At 39.0% G+C, this 18021-nt stretch overlaps 1 protein-coding gene across 2 annotated transcripts in view; it reads left to right on the forward strand.

The window, feature by feature from the left end:
- Positions 1 to 18021, forward strand: part of GALNT3 (polypeptide N-acetylgalactosaminyltransferase 3) — a 51547-nt gene that overhangs the window by 14095 nt on the left and 19431 nt on the right. For both annotated transcript variants that reach the window (XM_061436399.1, XM_061436395.1), the window contains exon 2: positions 14558 to 15184. In XM_061436399.1, coding sequence (XP_061292383.1) covers positions 14670 to 15184 — 515 coding nt within the window. In that variant the 5' untranslated portion in view covers positions 14558 to 14669. The remainder of the gene's footprint in view (positions 1 to 14557; positions 15185 to 18021) is intronic.

Genomic DNA, 18021 nt, shown 5'->3' on the forward strand with positions numbered 1-18021 from the left:
TGTAGTTTCTCTGTATTGGCAGTTCTGCATCCGCAGATTCAAAAAACCTCAGATCGCATAATGCTATAGTATTTACTATTGAAAACATACACGTGTAAGTGGACTCATTTATTTCGAACCCATGTTGTCCAAGGGGCAGCTGTAGTTGCTGACCCAGATATAGTATCTTTACTTGATCAAATCAGCACAGCCCCTGGCTTTTGGTGTGTACCTACTGATATGATGAATTTACCAGGATTACCAAAAGCAATTTGCTTTTATTTAGCAGGGCCAACCATATATTGTCACAGTTTTGCCTCAGGGTCAGGTTAGTCCTTCTGTTCTAGAAATCTTAATCATCCCAACATTCCACAAAACATCACACTGGCCTACTCTTGATGCTATTTTATTGATTGTATCCAATGAGCAGGAAGTACTTGGTACTTTAGATGTCTTAGTAAAGTATATGAGAACCAGAGGGTAATATTGATAATTGATAACCAGAGGGTAATATAATATTGATAACCAGAGGGTATATTACCAGAGGGTAATATTGATAATTCAGCCCCACAAAAATTCTAGGACACTTAAGTAACATTTCTGGATATTCAGTAGTCACTGTGCCCAAAAGGCCCTTCTGGATTTTGAAGCAACATGTACTACCTTTGAACATGCCACTTCAGCTTGTCTACAGAGTAACCCCTAAGGTTGCTAGTTTTGAAAGACTATCAGAGCAATAAAAGGCTGTGCAGCAAGTCCAGGATACATGCATACTGTGCTCCCAATCTGGCTATGTGACCTAGCAGAGTCAATGATTTTCTGAGTGTCTACAGGAAATGGAAAGTCTGTACAGAGCCTCTGACAAGCACCAAGAGCAGAATCACAGTGCAGATTTCTGAGATGTTGAAGTAAACCTCTGACCTCTTTAGCTAACTCTTCACACTTTGACACACAGCCTTTGAAACATTTTCTGGTTTGCTACCAGGTAGATCCTGAATACATGAATGTAGGGTGTCAGTTTATCATGTGGGCCAGACTTCTCATCATTGAGTGTTGTCTGAGCTACCTTGCCATGAAGTTGGCCATTCTCAGCAACAATCTGTCATCAAGTGGAAATGGTATTGTTAGGAAGAGGGAAATGCCCTCCTCTGCTCCTCCCGAGTCCCTGTGACTGGACTAATAATAAAATTGACACGAGAGACTAACAGAAATAAAAGAAACAACTTTTAATGCATGCACACAGAGTTCTCATAGAAGATGGGACCTAAGAGGTAGCCAGAGTAGACATCTTTTACACTTTTTACACAAAGAAACAATACAATTTGTGAGGAATTGATAGGACAAAGAAACTTAGGCTTTGAGTGCTCAATTGGTCAAGAATCTAAACAATTTGGGCTGTAGTATTAAATTAAAGAAGTAACAAAGTGTGTGTGTATGTTTAATACAGGTTTCTTGGCCCCAGATTCCTTGTCTCTGGCAATAGGGTGTCCTCTACCTACACAAGGAGAGCATGCCCCCATTTACATGAGAGATTTATTTCCTGCTTCCTCGTATACAGGAGGGCTGAAGGGTCCCTCTTTCATTCAATATTTCTTTTTTTTTTTTTAGTTACTCAGTCATGTTTGACTCTTTGAGACCCCATGTATTATAGCCCCCTCCAGGGTCCTCTGTCTATGGAATTTTCCAGGCAAGAATACTGGAGTGGGTGGCCATTCTCTTCTCCTGGGGATCTTCCTGACCCAGGGATCAAACCTGGGTCTCCTGCATTGCAGGCAGGTTCTTTACCATCTGAGCCACCAGGGTAGCCCAGATGTTTCATAAGTAACTTTAATTCAAAATAATATGCCATTGAGCCATATTTGGTGGGGAGGCCTAGCCCTCAGCTCCAGTAGTATGTAAGGGACAGAGCTTGTGCAAATTTGGAAAGTATGAGCAAATGACTCAGACTCCTTTGATGGCAGCTCCTATTGTATTTCTCAAGCCTGGGTTACAGGGGAGTCTGCAGAATATGCTGGTACCATTCAAGAGCTGGTACCCAGCAAGAAAACTCCAGAAAAACATCTACTTCTGCTTTATTGGCTATGCTAGGGCCTTGGACTGTGTGGATCACAACAAACTGTGGAAAATTCTTAAAGAGTTGGGAATACCAGACCATCTTACCTGCCTCCTCAGAAAGCCGTATGCAGGTCAAGAAGCAATAGTTAGAACTGGACATGGAAAAATGGACTGGTTTAAAATTGGGAAAGGAGTATGTCAAGGCTGTATATTGTCACCCTGCTTATTTAACTTATATGCAGAGTACATCATGTGAAATGCTGGGCTGGATAAAGCTAAAGTTGGAATCAAGTTTTCTGGGAGAAATATCAATAACCTCAGATATGCAGATGACACCACCCTTATGACAGAAAGCCAAGAGGGACTAAAGAGCCCCTTGATGAAGGTGAAAGAGAGAATAAAAAAGCTGGCTTAAAACTCGACATTCAAAAAACTAAGATCGTGGCATCCAGTCCCATCACTTCATGGCAAATAGATGGGGAAACAATGGAAATAGAGAGTTTATTTTCTTAGGCTCCAAAATCACTGCAGATGGTAACTGCAGCCATGAAATTAAAAGACGCTTACTCCTTGGAAGAAAAGTTATGACCAACCTAGACAGCATATTAAAAAGCAGAGACGTTACTTGCCAACAAAGGTCCATCTAGTCAAAGGTCCAGTAGTCATGTATGGATGTGAGAGTTGGACCTAAAGAAGGTTGAGTGCTGAAGAATTGATGCTTTTGAACTGTGGTGTTGGAGAAGACTCTTGAGAGTCCCTTGGACTGCAAAGAGATCCAGCCAGTCCATCCTAAAGGAAATCAGTCCTGAATATTCATTGGAAGGACTGATTCTGAAGCTGAAGCTCAAATACTTTGACCACCTCATGTGATGAGCTGACTCATTAGAAAAGACCTTGATGCTGGGAAAGACTGAGAGCAAGAAGAGAAGGAGGTGGCAGAGGATGAGGTGGTTGGATGGCATCATAGACTCAATGGACATGAGTTTGAGCAAACTGGGAGACAGTGAAGGACAGAGAAGTCTAGCATACTGCAGTCCGTGGGGTCACAGAGGTCAGACACGACTGAGCGACTAAACAACAAATTCAAGAGTGGATAGCTATAGCACTACAATTCTCCTCATTGTAAAGTGCAGTGGAGAAGGAAAATTCTCCCAGTCGGCAGAATTTTGAATGCTGCTGCTGCTGCTGCTAAGTCGCTTCAGTCGTGTCCGACTCTGTGCTACCCCATAAATGGCAGCCCACCAGGCTCCTCCATCCATGGGATTTTCCAGGCAAGAGTACTGGAGTGGGTTGCCATTGCCTGCTCCAATGCATGAAAGTGAAAAGTCAAAGTGAAGTCGCTCAGTCGTGTTCGACTCTTTGTGACCCCATGGCCTGCAGCCCACCAGGCTCCTCCATCCATGGGATTTTCCAGGCAAGAGTACTGGAGTGGGTTGCCATTGCCTTCTCCAAGAATTTTGAATAGTAGATATAATTTGTATAGTGTATCTGAAATGAGGGATGCCAGCAGTAAAGGTGTATAGTGAGCCATGGGCAGTTGCTCATGGTTCAACTGTATGGTCAGGGACTTAGGAGAAACAAGATTGGAAGATTGGTGACAAGGAATTTTGAGGGAGTGGTATAAGGATGGACTTTTCAAAAAGGAGAGATCCTGAAGAAATTCATGTCCCATCTGAATGCCCACCATAGAGCACCTATTTCTCTTAATAATGAAGTGGACAGAATTACACACTCTATGGATGCCAGTTAGCCTTTCTCCTGTCTCCCCCAGTGCATATGCAGAGGGCCCATGCATAGTAGCCATGGTGGCAGAAACTGAGGCTATGTGGGCACAACATGGACTTCTTTCTAAAGTTGCCTGGCTAGTGCTATTGCTGTGCCGGGAGCCAGCACGGGAGTTCCCACCCATGACAAAGGTCATGCGGAGAGGATCTGACATGCAAAGGCGAATCAGAACTCAAGAGGCCCCCTGGACCTGCCCGAGCATTTACCCCAAAACCAAAATCTGTCTGTTTCACTATTTCACGACTTTCACCAACTCTTCTGACATTAATGGGGGGGCTATCCCCGACCACCTTTCTCTGTAAGAAAATCAACTTAAAACTCTAGGTAATAAGTCTCCTGGGCATAATAGGTGTGTTTCAATTCAAACCCCTCTGATGACTTTTTCTGGCCTGCCTGACAGGTTTGTTTGGACTCCTGCAGCTACGCATGTGATTGTTCACAGCCTCCCAACCACAAGATGCATGGGATGCTTAAGATATTCTAACAGTGCAGAGCTTCTCAGAGAGTTAAAATTGTTAGAATAGAACTAGTAGAGGATTTCTTTGTTGAGCTAATGCTTGCTGCCAAGTTTCCATATCCCTTACCTACTGTGTCCCTGGGAGTGTATTGATTAATATAGTTGGTGTATAGAAATGTAAGTAGTAGCTTTAATGTTTGTAACCTTGGACCCTTGATTTAATTCTTTTCTTGATATAGCCCACCACACTTTTGCCCTACAGGAATGCAATTTTATCTAATGCTTTCGGAGGGTGGCGCCTGACTTTAGAATAATCACCTTTAGAGAAAAACAAGTTTTCTGAAGAAAGGGTCATAAAATGTTAACAGGCCTCCTGGCCAGAAGATGATGTAAATCACCTAAAGCTTTTGCATATGATAAGTTTGCAGAAAAAAAGCTTGGCTTCGATAAGGATCAGGGACTGCTGACCTTGCATGACTTTACCGCCCCCGCCCCATTATCCTCTATGCACAACTTAAGGTATAAAAACTACTTTGGAAAATAAAGTGTGGGCCTTGCTCATCAGACTTGGTCTCCCCTTGTCGTTCTTTCTCTTTCCTTTTCCTTTTCATGCTGATCCCCTGAAGCGCAGGGGCCCTCTGTGTTCACTTTCCTGCCTGGGCTTCTAAGACCCACTCGAGAAGGTGCCTAAGGTGGGGCACCTTCCGCGATTTGAAAGGGCGCCTGAGGCCTACGTGAACAGAGTGAGTCCTGTGCTGGGGCTTTATTGGCTTTCTGCATAAACCAAGGAATATCAGCTTCTTTTCTCTCCTCTATTTTCCTAACTGCAAAATTCTTTCCTTATCTCTTTATCCTCTTAATCGCAGACGCAGTCCTCTGCTGAGTTCTTAGTCAATGAGAAATCAACATTGAGTGCCTAGGGGCACCAGCCAGCCACTGGGTGACAGGTTGATTATATCTGACTTTCCGTCATTGAGGGAGCAGAGATTTATCCTCATTAAAACAGACAAATATTCAGGATATGGATTTGTTTTATCTGCCAGCATTAACAGCACAGAATGCTTGCAGACAGAGTTCACTCAGAATGAATAGTGGAAGAAGGAAGCCGTGAGTATCAGTTATGGTCTCCTGGCCAATGAGATAAATGAGGATTGCAGTAGCTTTGCACGTTTTTCCGTTGCCTTTTGTATGTATATGTGTATTTGTATCTGCTACCAGTTTTCTTCTTTCCTTTCCATTTTTTTTTCTAATATTACACCGGAAGTTGTTAAAAGTTAACGTTATAATTCAGTCTTTAGGTGACAGAATATTAGGTGGGACTGTGACAGAATTGGAGAAGTAATTCACATAGTCCTAACAGTGGATACAATGGCTGTTGGCACTCTGTGTCTCCCCATTTTGAGGTTTCCCCTTCACTTGTGAGAAGGGTGCATCTTGTTTGGTGGAATATAGTTATTTTGCTATTGGGATATACTTTTCAATAGCCCTACCATGAACACTGGGAACGCACAAGAGAGCTGGCTGTTCAACTTTTATCTCAGGCACTAGCTTGGAGCTACACTGGCCCAAGGTGCCCATGAAAGTTTTACAGTAGACTCCTGCCGAGGACAGCTTTTCAGCTCCATTGGCAGCCAGAAGTTTTCCTGAGCACCTAGCAAATTCCGGGGTTTGATACCTTGCTAGGAATGACTTCTTTCAGGACCCCAGAGGGAGTGTCTCCACTAAGGCACCCCATGACTCACTATTAGGGAGCCAGTGCTCTCCCATCTCCATTAAGATCTCTGGATCTCAGCCCTTGTGATGGGATAGTTCTTGGGCCTTCAGCTCAGCTTAGGGGTAGTGGTTGCCCCTTATATCTATCATATCTGTGTTCTTTACAATTCTTGTTAACTCCTACTAGCCAATTCTCTGTTACTCCAGTTCTCTCTTAATAATAGATTAACCTTTCCTTGTTCAAATCAGTATCTACTTTCTGTCTCCTTGCTAATCCCAAAGCCATCAACTGTGGTGGTTCACTAGCTAAGTCGTGTCCCACTTTTGCAACCGCATGGACTGTAGCCCACCAGACTCCTCTGTCCATGGGATTTCCCAGGCAAGAATAATGGAGTGAGTTGCCATTTCCTTCTCCAGGGGATCTTCCTGCCCCAGGGGTCGAACATGGGTCGCCTGCATTGCAGGCGGATTCTTATGCCATTTATCTTTCATGTGTTATGTGAAATTCATTCATAGGTGCAGGTGTGGCAGGAGGTAGTATTTGAGCCTCCCTCCCTACCTACCTGGTTACCCCCATGGGTAAGTGTAACTCCGTAATTACTTTTTTGTTCCAAACTATAAAGATAGGTTGGCTGGTCCACAAATCAAGATCTACAACCTTTCACCTAAGATACGTTAATGAGGGTGTTTGTCTGACCAGATATGGTTTAGAAGTTGAATGTCTGACCACCCTCTTTTCCTTACTAAAGCCTATGCTTCACAGTCACTGGAAGTCAAACCTATCACTAGGCTTTTGCCTCAGCCTGAAGATACCTTGGTTCAGAAGCCATCCTACTTTATGACAAAAGTCACCTACTTTATGACAGTTTCATGCATTTTGTTGTCTGCGGGTGGCATTTTCCAGTCACCCAGCACAATTTTACTTAGTGTTGAAGTGGGGTCTTTGGGGTTTGTCTGCTGTGTGTGGCTGTCTCAATGTAGTTTGCTTTGTTTTAGTGTCTGTCACTTGTCATACATCCGGAAGTTACTTCCTGCTCAGAATTGTTGACAAGGATGTGCATGTGGACTTAAACAATCAGAACTAAGAAACTATAAGTAGCAAATCATCATGAAATTTTATTCCACCAATAAAGACAAACAGAAATGACTTCCTATCACTCCTCTGTTCATTAACATTTTCAACAGCAGATGACAGGCACTTAAAATTTCTGCCCAAGACTTAAGTGAAAGTCGCTCAGTTGTTTCCGACTCTTTGCAGCCCCATGGACTATACAGTCCATGGACTTCTCCAGGCCAGAATGTTGGAGTGGGTAGCCGTTCCCTTCTCCAGGGGATCTTCCCAACCAGGAATTGAACCCAGGTCTCCCACATTGCACACGGATTCTAACTGAGCTATAAGGGATGCCCAAGAATATTGGAGTGGGCAGCCTATCACTTCTCCAGCAGATCTTCCCAACCCAGGAATAGAAGCGGGGTCTCCTGCATTTGCCAACTGAGCTATCAGGGCTTAAGGCTTTATTATCAGGGCAAGTTTTGTGTTTAAATTCAGTGAGGAAATCCAGATACGATGCACGGAAAAGCTCCAATGAGTATTAATTCACAATAGTGTACTTTTGCTAGTCTACAATCTAGGCTATGATTTGAAGATGTAGTTTTGTAATTTCTTGCTTTGTGTAGTTATTCTTAACTCTTTGTAGCATGCTTTAACTCAAGTTGTAAGCAAGTTTCATATACCAATTAGGCTTTGTGCCAGCTAAGTTCAACTGAAACCAGACCTTGAATCCCTAAAATTGTAAAGGTTTATTGTGACAAATACAGAAACAAGATATGGAAAGAACCACTGTTTGCTTATTTTATTAAATGTTACTCTTATGTACAGTTATGAAGTTCTGCATTGCACTGCTTTAGAAGATTGTTTTACTTGAAATTTTAAAATGAAACTAACGACTAATATTCTTGCAATGTATGCTTTTTCACCTGGAGGGACAATAATGACTATAATGATGGATCTTATTTTGATATTTTCCCATCTGAATCTGCATTTAAACAACAGCCCCAGATGATTTATTGTCACATTATAGTTGAAGAAGCCACGGTCTAAATACTTGGAAGCACAACTTTGTAGTTAGATGATTTTAACTTATGAGATTTTGTTTTCTTTTCTGTTCAGCTGGAAGCATATTTTTACTCTTGAGAACAATTCATTGATTTTAAGCCAGTCTCACAAACTGTTAGAATTGTGAATATTATTTTAACCTTTCAAAGTATCATTTATAGGTATCTTTATTTATTATTAATATCTTTTTATAATGTTTACATATATACTAAGATATAGATTAATTTTTTAAGAGCAGTACTTCTCTGAATTTTATTTTTTTTCTAACGTTAGACATTTGTAAGGATTTAGAATTTAGAAAATCTGAATTTTAATTACTTTTTTCTAGTTTTGAAAAACTATTTTATGGTATTCCCTTCTCTTCTGTGAATGTGATCTTTTATAATTAGCAAGTGACCATTTTGGATAGGTATGTTTAAAGATTTTAGAAAGAGAACAAGAACAAAGCCTTTGTCTGCTAATCATTTCTAATGTGCAAATATCCTTAGCTTGCTGTTGTGCTGAGTTTTTGTTTTTAATTCTCAAACTTAATAATCCAATTGGAAGTTGTTTCTAGGAGAGATTTGTTTTGGTTCATTGGCTGTTTTTACACTGATCATCAAGGTTGGCAGGTAGTATGGTCTAAGAACGTGGTATTATTCCCAGGAATAGGAATTAAGACCCCTCCCCCCCAGTTTCATCTTACCCATTAATTAGTTAGGATTGTGTCTTTTATTGTTCACAGTCTCAGTTTTTCCATCTTTATTATGGGAATAAAATATTATTTTAAAAATGGTTTTACAGCATCATAATTTGGAATATAACCTCAATGCTTCATTTATATCAGCAATTAATCCTTTAACCTTTTCAGGAAACTTTGGGTCATTCTTGCTTTGGATTTTATCTTATCTCTCTGTGTCAAAATAACTTGCTTAATTTATATCAAGAGTCTATTTTGAAAACCTGTCTTTGGAGTATTAGCAATTAATAATGTGGTTGTCTTTGCTTAGGTGCAGTCCCTTCCTTATCAGGTGCTAGTTTTGCCCAAAGTCTTGTTACCTAAGTGAGTGATTCTTAACCTTTGCTGCCTTTTAGAATTATCTGGAAAGTTTAAAATAACAACAAAAACAGGGCCTAGGCTCCACCACTAGAACAATAAAAAATTATATACTTTAAATATGTACAACATATTGTACATTGTGTACATTTCAATAAAGCTATAAAAAGTTCTTAAAAGTCTCTTTTTAATAATGCACAGTGATCCAAACAGCTAGAGTTCCTCTCCATAAAAGCCACAATGTCAAAAATAAATGAATAAATAATAAAAATAAGTAAAATAAAATCAGACTCTGTAGAGATGGGGCCTAAGGCACTGCAGTTTTAAAGAGCTTTCTGCTCACGTGTGTCCAGAGTTGAAAATCAGTGGTGGAGATGCTTCATGTCGAGTGTAATTTATCATTAATGGAAGCTTGATACTGTACATTAGCAGCAAAGAAGATCACAGTATACACAGTCCTGAGGGAACTATGTTGGAATCTTCAGCTGATCAGCAATCGATAAAAAAAATCTATTCCCTTAGAAATAATCTGAGAAAAGCAAACCATCATCTTCCTACTTTAGTAGACTCTACCACTAAGCAGTCTCAGTTTCTTAACCCTCTGTTGTCAAAATCTACAGTCTCATCCTCCTCAATCTTTATTTCCAAAAATATGCTCTGAAAATAGTTTTTTCTTTAAAACTTCATTTGTCCAGAAAACCTCACTTGAGTTGTTAAGAGACTATTTGTAGTTTTCCCCCCTAGATTTTCCCCTTATTTCCTTACATTTATAACATCAATTCTTGACCCTAGCGGCCTTATTTCAGACAATTCAATGAAAATCTCAGGCTTTTACATCAGTTGGGGAAATGCTGCTGGAATGACCTTGGCCAAGCCACTTAATCTATTTGACTCTCAATGTTTGTCAGTGAAATGAAAGTATGTACACTCGGGTAGGAAGTGTCAAAGTATGTGGGACTTAACATTTAACAAAAGCTATTTCTATTGTTTATGATAATAAATGAAATCTTGGTCTACTTTCATCCCTTCTCTAGTCAATGAACACTTATTGGGTACCCATTATGTCGCCAATATCGGGTAAGTGTCAGAAAAACAACCATGAGTAAAGGAGTAAATGCTTGTCCTTTATGTGCTTTTCTCGACTCTCCTAGTAGAGATATCCTATACTAAATCCTAACTGAGTGACTCCCTTGGGTAGATAAACATATGGACTGGAGAGGATTACTGTACTATTGATGAACTCCTCTAGTTTATAGTTTATCCTTAAAAAAGAACTCACTTCCAATGGCCTCAATAATTCTATCCTTTTTTCTAATTCCCCACCCTATCCACAGATACAACTTCTGGCATAAAATGTTTTAGAAAAACCATCACTATTATAGAAAGAGCTAATAATGTCATCTCCCTCTACTCTGTACTTTCCCAGGACTCTTTCTTGTTCTGCATTGTGTTAAAACGTTCTAAGGAATGAGACCAGCTCATTCCTTCTCAAATTCCTAATCGAGCCTACTCTGGCTATAAAAGAAATCTAGGATCACTCTGTAGCACTAGAGAAAGGGGTTTTTGGTGATTGTCTCAGACAGAAAGGAGGATGAACACAGGTTGATTTACATCTGTTGTCAAGCATGAACACTATGCCAGAAAACATGTTTATGGGTAGGATGGGGAATTAGAAGAATGGAACTAGTGAGGCCATTAGAAGAGAGAAGGGTGATCAGGTTGTATTTTGTAGGTTGGAGACCATTATCCTGTGAAAACTCAGTATTTTTTCTATCCTTATCTCCCTGGAACGTCTTAGATCATTGTTGCCCTGTTGTTTGAATGTGTCCTAGATCCTAAGCCCAAAGATGTTAAGGGCATGACTATAACTCAACCATTGGATTCTCTGCAAAAAGTTCATTTCTGATTTTGCACTCAAGTCCGTTAGACCAGGTCTCATGACATTTACTTTTAAAGATCAACCACTGTCAAACAATTAACATCTCTCAAGGGTAGTATGCAGATTGTATCCACTTAATTTGGACACATTATCTGTCAGTCTGTTCTCCCTTGTTTCTCCTTTTTTCATATTCCTTTGCTCTTTCCTTCCAGTTTCTCCTTTTCCTCCCCCAACCCTTCAGTTTAGTTCAGTCGCTCAGTTGTGTCCGACTTTTTGTGACCCCATGAACCACAACACGCCAGGCCTCCCTGTCCATCACCAACTCCCAGAGTCCACCCAAACCCATATCCACTGAGTTGGTGATGCCATCCAACCATCTCATCCTCTGTCATCCCCTTCTCCTCCTGCCCTCAATCTTTCCCAGCATCAGGGTCTGTTCAAATGAGTCAGCTCTTCACGTCAGGTGGCCAAAGTATTGGAGATTCAGCTTCAACATCGGTCCTGGATGTTCATCTCCTTTAGGATGGACTGGTTGGATCTCCTTGCAGTCCAAGGGACTCTCAAGAGTCTTCTCCAACACCACAGTTCAAAAGCATCAATTCTTCTGCGCTCAGCTTTCTTTATAGTCCAACTCTCACATCCATACATGACCGCTGGAGAAACCATAGCCTTGACTAGACTGACCCTTGTTGACAAAGTAATGTCTCTGCTTTTTATATGCTGTCTAGGTTGGTCATAACTTTCCTTCCAAGGAGTAAGTGTCTTTTAATTTCATGGCTGCAGTCACCATCTGCAGTGATTTTGGAGCCCAGAAAAATAAAGTCAGCCACTATTTCCACTGTTTCCCCCAACCCTTAAATGTAGCTTTTTCTCTGGCCTTCTTTATTTCACTATTGGTGAATTCTTTTGTAACACAAGACTGTCAAACGTTCATCTCTAGCATAGAGCTTTCCCTAATTTTCAGTCCTATATATCTTTTTCCCTGGAGAAGGAAATGGCAACCCTCTCCAGTATTCTTGACTGAAGAATCCCATGGTTAGGGGAGCCAGGCAGGCTACAGTCCACAGGGTCCCAAAGTAGGACACAACTTAGCAACTAAACCACCATATATCTTTTTACTCATGAGAACTCACCTTGGAAATCCTTCTAGCATCTCAAATTTGTCATGGCCAAAATGGAACATCCCATCTCCAATCTATCTTTCTTTCTATATTTCCTGCTTTTGTTATAGGCATCACTTTACCCATCCACCTCCTCTTTTTCCCTTTCGTTCACAAAGTCCTATTTGATCTCAATTCCTTGAGTCTCTTGAGTCAGCCCTTTTCATTCTTCCTGTTTCCTTCAGTGTTTTGGTACACATTACCTTTGCTGGTGCTGAGGAATTTGTGATTTTTCAAAAATATAAATATGATTATGGGCCTTCCTTAAAGTCATTCAGTACTTTCCATTCCATTCATTCAGGACAAAATTGGTAGAGTCCAAGTTTACTGTGTGAGCTGATCTTTAACTGACCTTCTGGCCTTACCTCCTGCCCTTTCCTGCTTGTGGCTTCCATTTCTGCTGTACTCAAGGACTGATCACATCTTTTCTTGCTCTTAGGCCTTTGCCCCTCCATTCCCTGTCTCTCCTCTCTCTTTTGTCCACCAGCCTAAAAATTGCTTATGGCTGGATGATATCTCTGGGAAATTCTCCCTAACATTTCTCCTCATCTTCCACGTGCTTTCATAGTCTCCATCATATCACACTGCTTCAGTGCCTGTTGAAGTGCCATCATTCTTATTGGCCTCTGCTCCTTGAAGCTTACCTTTAAGGTATCTTTCCTTTCATAGCCGTAGCCCAGCACAACATTTGATAGAGTCAAAATGACATAACCACAATTGGGTGGTTCTGAAACTCCTTATATCTTAAAGTGATGTTAAAAGCTTAAGAGATCATTTTAATTTTTACATGATACCGTTGAAGCAACCAAGCTGAGAAATATTGGAATCTCAGTTTTATGGGCAATAAACATCATAACCCCCACTTCAGTACTCTTGCCTGGAAAATCCCATGGACAGAGGAGCCTGGTGGGCTGCAGTCCATGGGTCGCTCAGAGTCGGACACGACTGAGCGACTTCACTTTCACTTTTCACTTTCATGCATTGGAGAAGGAGATGGCAACCCATTCCAGTGTTCTTGCCTGGAGAATCCCAGGGATGGGGGAGCCTGGTGGGCTGCCGTCTATGGGGTCACACACAGTCGGACACGACTGAAGTGACTTAGCAGCAGCAGCAAAACATCATAACTGAGGTATCTTTTGGAACCGAAGTGTCCATTCTATACTGAAAACATATAGAGCAGTCCAATTAGAAACTATATCAAACTAAGTTTGCAGGTTCTGCCTATTTTGTTTATCCAACTTAAAATTTCTTGTTAAAGACTGGACAATCCATCTTAGAACTTGGTTTTCTTATTTTAAATCTAGCGATAACTTTGGAAAAGAATTTAATTAAATAAAGTGCTAGCTTTTACTTCTATAAATGGCATTTTCCTTAAAATATGTTTAGGATTAGGAGCACAGGCATTTTCCTTGCCCCTTTGCCCCTGCTAATTACTTGCTGACTATAATGGTGCATGGTGTATAATCACGTACTGAACCCTTCACATTACATTTTTTTAAGCATTGTGAAGAAAGTCCATCTTCACTGTGATTCAGGCTGTAGTCAATTTCCTCTATTACATTTTGTTTCTTCTGCTTCTGGTGGCCTGTATTAGAATTTGGTAAACGTACTGCTTTGTTCTTAGGGTCATCTACAAGCAGGATTTTATCACACCAAATACTGGTTGTATAATTCAATGATCTCTATCGCCTCTTTAGAGACACTTCAAATGAAACTTACTGCCTTTTTTTTTTTTTTGCTACTAGATTTTATGTTTGCGTGAGCTATGAAAAATAGCCTTTATATAACATTATCTTAATTTTCCAGTCTTTATTGGTTATGTCAAATTCACAAGTACTATCAGGTGTGCAGATTTGGGAGGATGCCGGTTTACTTGGTGGTGAAGCTGCTTTATCATTTTAATTGATTTATATAAAGTTCAGATTGTTGATGAACTTCTTAAAAACCACGATTTTAGATGTGTCTCTGACAGTACCTGTCAGTGTACTTTTGTTTTCTTCTGGATTACCCCTTTCTTTACAATCAGTTTAATGAAGTCCTTTGGCCTCAGGGTTATTGACCTAAAATTCTTTTTAAACTCAAAATATATTTATAAAACCTATGCATGTTATATGGTAGATAGTAGCCAGAGTTAACACATAATGTATTTTTTACTGGAGAGAAATCTCTAATATTTTATAAACCCAATAGATTATAGTTAACGATAGCAATTGTCTCCCAAAAGTGTAATTTTTTGAGGCCAAGATATCTTTGACTGTTATTAACCATAAGAGTGTGTTGTTTACAGCTTTTGTTCAGTTGTTGTCTGAGTGAGTGAAGTGAACCATGCCTATAGGGATGAATAGCTACTAATACCATCTATCATTTCTGTTTACAGGGATTACAATTTAAGGAAACCTTCTTCTTGCCAGCAAATCTATGATAAAAAATATACATAACAGAGGAAACTGTAACTATTATTTGTCAAGTGACAAGCTTTTAATGTCAGAATGGCTCACCTAAAACGATTAGTAAAACTGCATCTTAAAAGACATTACCATAAAAAATTCTGGAAGCTTGGTGCAGTAGTTTTTTTCTTTATAATATTTTTGATTTTAATGCAAAGAGAAGTAAGTGTTCAGTATTCCAAAGAGGAATCAAGGATGGAAAGGAACATGAAAAACAAAAACAAGATGTTTGATTTAATGATAGAAGCTGTAAACAATATTAAAGATGCAATGCCAAAAATGCAAATAGGAGCACCTGTCAGGCAAAACATTGATGCTGGTGAGAGACCCTGTTTGCAAGGATATTATACAGCAGCAGAATTGAAACCTGTTCTTGACCGCCCACCTCAGGATTCTAACGCACCTGGTGCTTCTGGTAAAGCATTCAAAACAACCAATTTAAGTGCTGAAGAGCAGAAGGAAAAAGAACGTGGAGAAGCAAAACACTGTTTTAACGCTTTTGCAAGTGACAGGATTTCTTTACACCGAGATCTTGGACCAGACACTCGACCTCCTGAGTACGTTGAAGCATATTAATTGTTTAGTATTTATCTCGAGGGTTTGCCTGGAAGGGGCGTTAGTTAAGGTGATACTTGTTCTTTAGCCACTTTGAAGCAAAGAATTCGCAAATACCAATTGTTTAATCTGTTTCAGTGATTTTTTGCTTATTATTATTGAGGGTAGATTTCTGTATCTATGATTGGTGAGGCATTGCATATATGAAAAATTACCATCTTAGAAATTAGGAAACAGAATTCTAGATCTGACCTCTATAGAAACACAAGGAAATCCTTTATTCTTAAAAGCTTTAGTTTTCTCATCTATTAAGCAGGAAATATGGGGTGGATTTTATGGGAAATGTGGGAGGTGGAAGAGTTATTTCTGTTCTTCTCTGTGTTGCTATAGAATAGAAATATTAAAAATGTGCCAAGATTTTGGAGCTATTAGATAATGATACTTTATGAGCTAAATCACAGACTCTGTGGCTACTTTTAGTGCTATAATTATATTTCAGGATGCCCTGTGTTTTGTAACCTTTCTTTTAAGAGCCAATATTGTCATAATTACTAATTCAACTGCAATTCTTTCTCTGGGGTATTGTTGAACAAGTTCTTGTATTTATTGAGTTTTCTCCCTTTAGCTTCTGAAAGGCCAGAATTGCTTTTTATTGTTACTTTGTTTACATGTTTATCTCAAATATATTTTGCATAACATTCTCCCACCCCAGATTCTTCTGTGCTGACTCTTTGTTCTTAGTTAACTGTTTTGTTATCTTTGAGGTAGTATTCAAATACTCTGTTTGGACTGAAATGGTGAAAACGAATTTCAGCACTTTCAGGCAATCTGTAGGTTTGTTAAAAGTACAAGCTAGACAAACTGTAAACAGTGCCTGCATATTTTGCTTTCTAGTTAAAAGAGAATTAAATTTATAAGTGTGGCTGAAGAAATGTACTTTGGTAGACTTAGGTCTATTGCTGTCTTCATATTTTTCTGGATCTGTTATCATGAATACCTGGTCCTACTATGAGTCCCTCAATACTGAAGCTGTGTAAATTAGATTTCTGTTGCTCTATTCTAATGCATATTATTCAGGGTTAAATTGCTTATTATTTTAAATGAATGTGTGAAAAAACAAATAAGTGGAAAATATTCTAGCTGTTCTAACAGGGCACCGAATAGTTCCTTTTTTTTGCTGATAGGTTAAAATGCACTATGGCACTTTACTGATTTTGGAAGAAGTGTTGATTGAAATGTAATCCCCATCACAAATCAAGAAGCATGCTTTTTGTTCTTTGACATGACAAAATGAGCTTAAGATAAGCCTTTTCCCCAGTATAGCATTGAGAATCTATAGAAATATTCGATAATGTTAATCAATAAGTAAGTGCAAAATAGCTAAACAGACAAACTTTTTTTGGACAGTAATGCATACTTAGAACTGTGAAGGGTTGAAGATTTAATATTTCCATAGTTTTAACTTATATCAGCAATAAAAACATTTTCTGAAGAATTGCTAATCTTTTACATGCTCATTAGAAATATGGATCTTGTTTCTCCCAAAGCCAGATGGTCTTGTGCCTGATAACTTAAGCACATTTCTATATGCCAACTTTTTCAAATGGTTTGACTGGGAATCTGTAATTACTTTGGCAAGTCATTTTAATTTCACTACTTTAAATGACATGTGAAACAACTTTTAAAGCATAAATTGAGCATGCTAATTGTTTCAAAATAAATGAGGTTTATGAAATCATATTGTGAAATTTTATTATCATTTGCATTAACAATACTTTTACTTGATATTAGTACTTATCAGTTAGGTAAATAAACCCTAGTTTAAACTGAAAGTCTTATGAGATTAAAGAGATAACATTTCACTAGTGTGAATTTTTGTAAAGTTTCCTACTTTAAATCTTCAAAAACTTTTTATATTTCTTAACTAATACTATATTAGTTAGTCACATGGCAAATAAATATAGGGAATTTTTTTTTTTAATCTCAAAGCTTCCTCCCCCAAATGCTTATAAGACAAAAAATAAGGTTTTCTCTTTTCTTAAAAAAAATACTACAGTATGAAGTTTTTCATAATTTTTACTTATACTTTGTTGTTTTATAAAACTTCATGTATTAAAAATACAAACTTACATTTCGCTATTTGTTTCTGTGTGATTTTAACTCAAGGATAGATAAATTGGTTGGTTGTGTTTGGACTTTATTTTCATGAGTAGATGAGTAGTTTATCCAAAATTCACTTTAGAACAAGTTGTTTGTTTTCATCTACCAGTGCGGATGAATGCGATTATTTTCTTCTGGCTATACATATATGTCACACTTTAAAATCACGACAGTCCTAGAGAGCAAAATCACTTCCGTGCAGAACCTTCCTCCTCTTTTCCTACTCGGTGGTATTGACACCCTCTCAATAGTTTACCCCTAATCTAATTCCTTCATCACTACAAATATTTCAACCTAAAGATCTCTCAGAAAAGGATCTGAAACACATTCATACTGATGTATGGTTATAAAAGTAGTAATTAGTGAGAGTTTGTAGAATATGTCTTTTAGGGTGGCTGCTTCCCCAGGCCTCTAGTACCATCGTGGGGGCTCTGGTTTTCCCATCGGCCCTGGCAGAGCAATGGAAGTGTGCTGGGCTCTTATCTCCACGAGTGACAATGATTTACTTCCCTATCTTTGGGTTTGACCAGCACTGTTTGATAGTTCACACACTATTTATAGTGGTATTTGACCGTGTGGGAGGATTTCGTAGCCCGTTTTCTAAAAGTGTACAACCTTTTATGGTTATCAAAGATCCAGTTGTTTTATCTTTACCATAAACCACACATATTTTATGTCC

Source organism: Bos javanicus, chromosome 2 (assembly GCF_032452875.1).
Source record: "Bos javanicus breed banteng chromosome 2, ARS-OSU_banteng_1.0, whole genome shotgun sequence".
Taxonomy (NCBI): domain Eukaryota; kingdom Metazoa; phylum Chordata; class Mammalia; order Artiodactyla; family Bovidae; genus Bos; species Bos javanicus.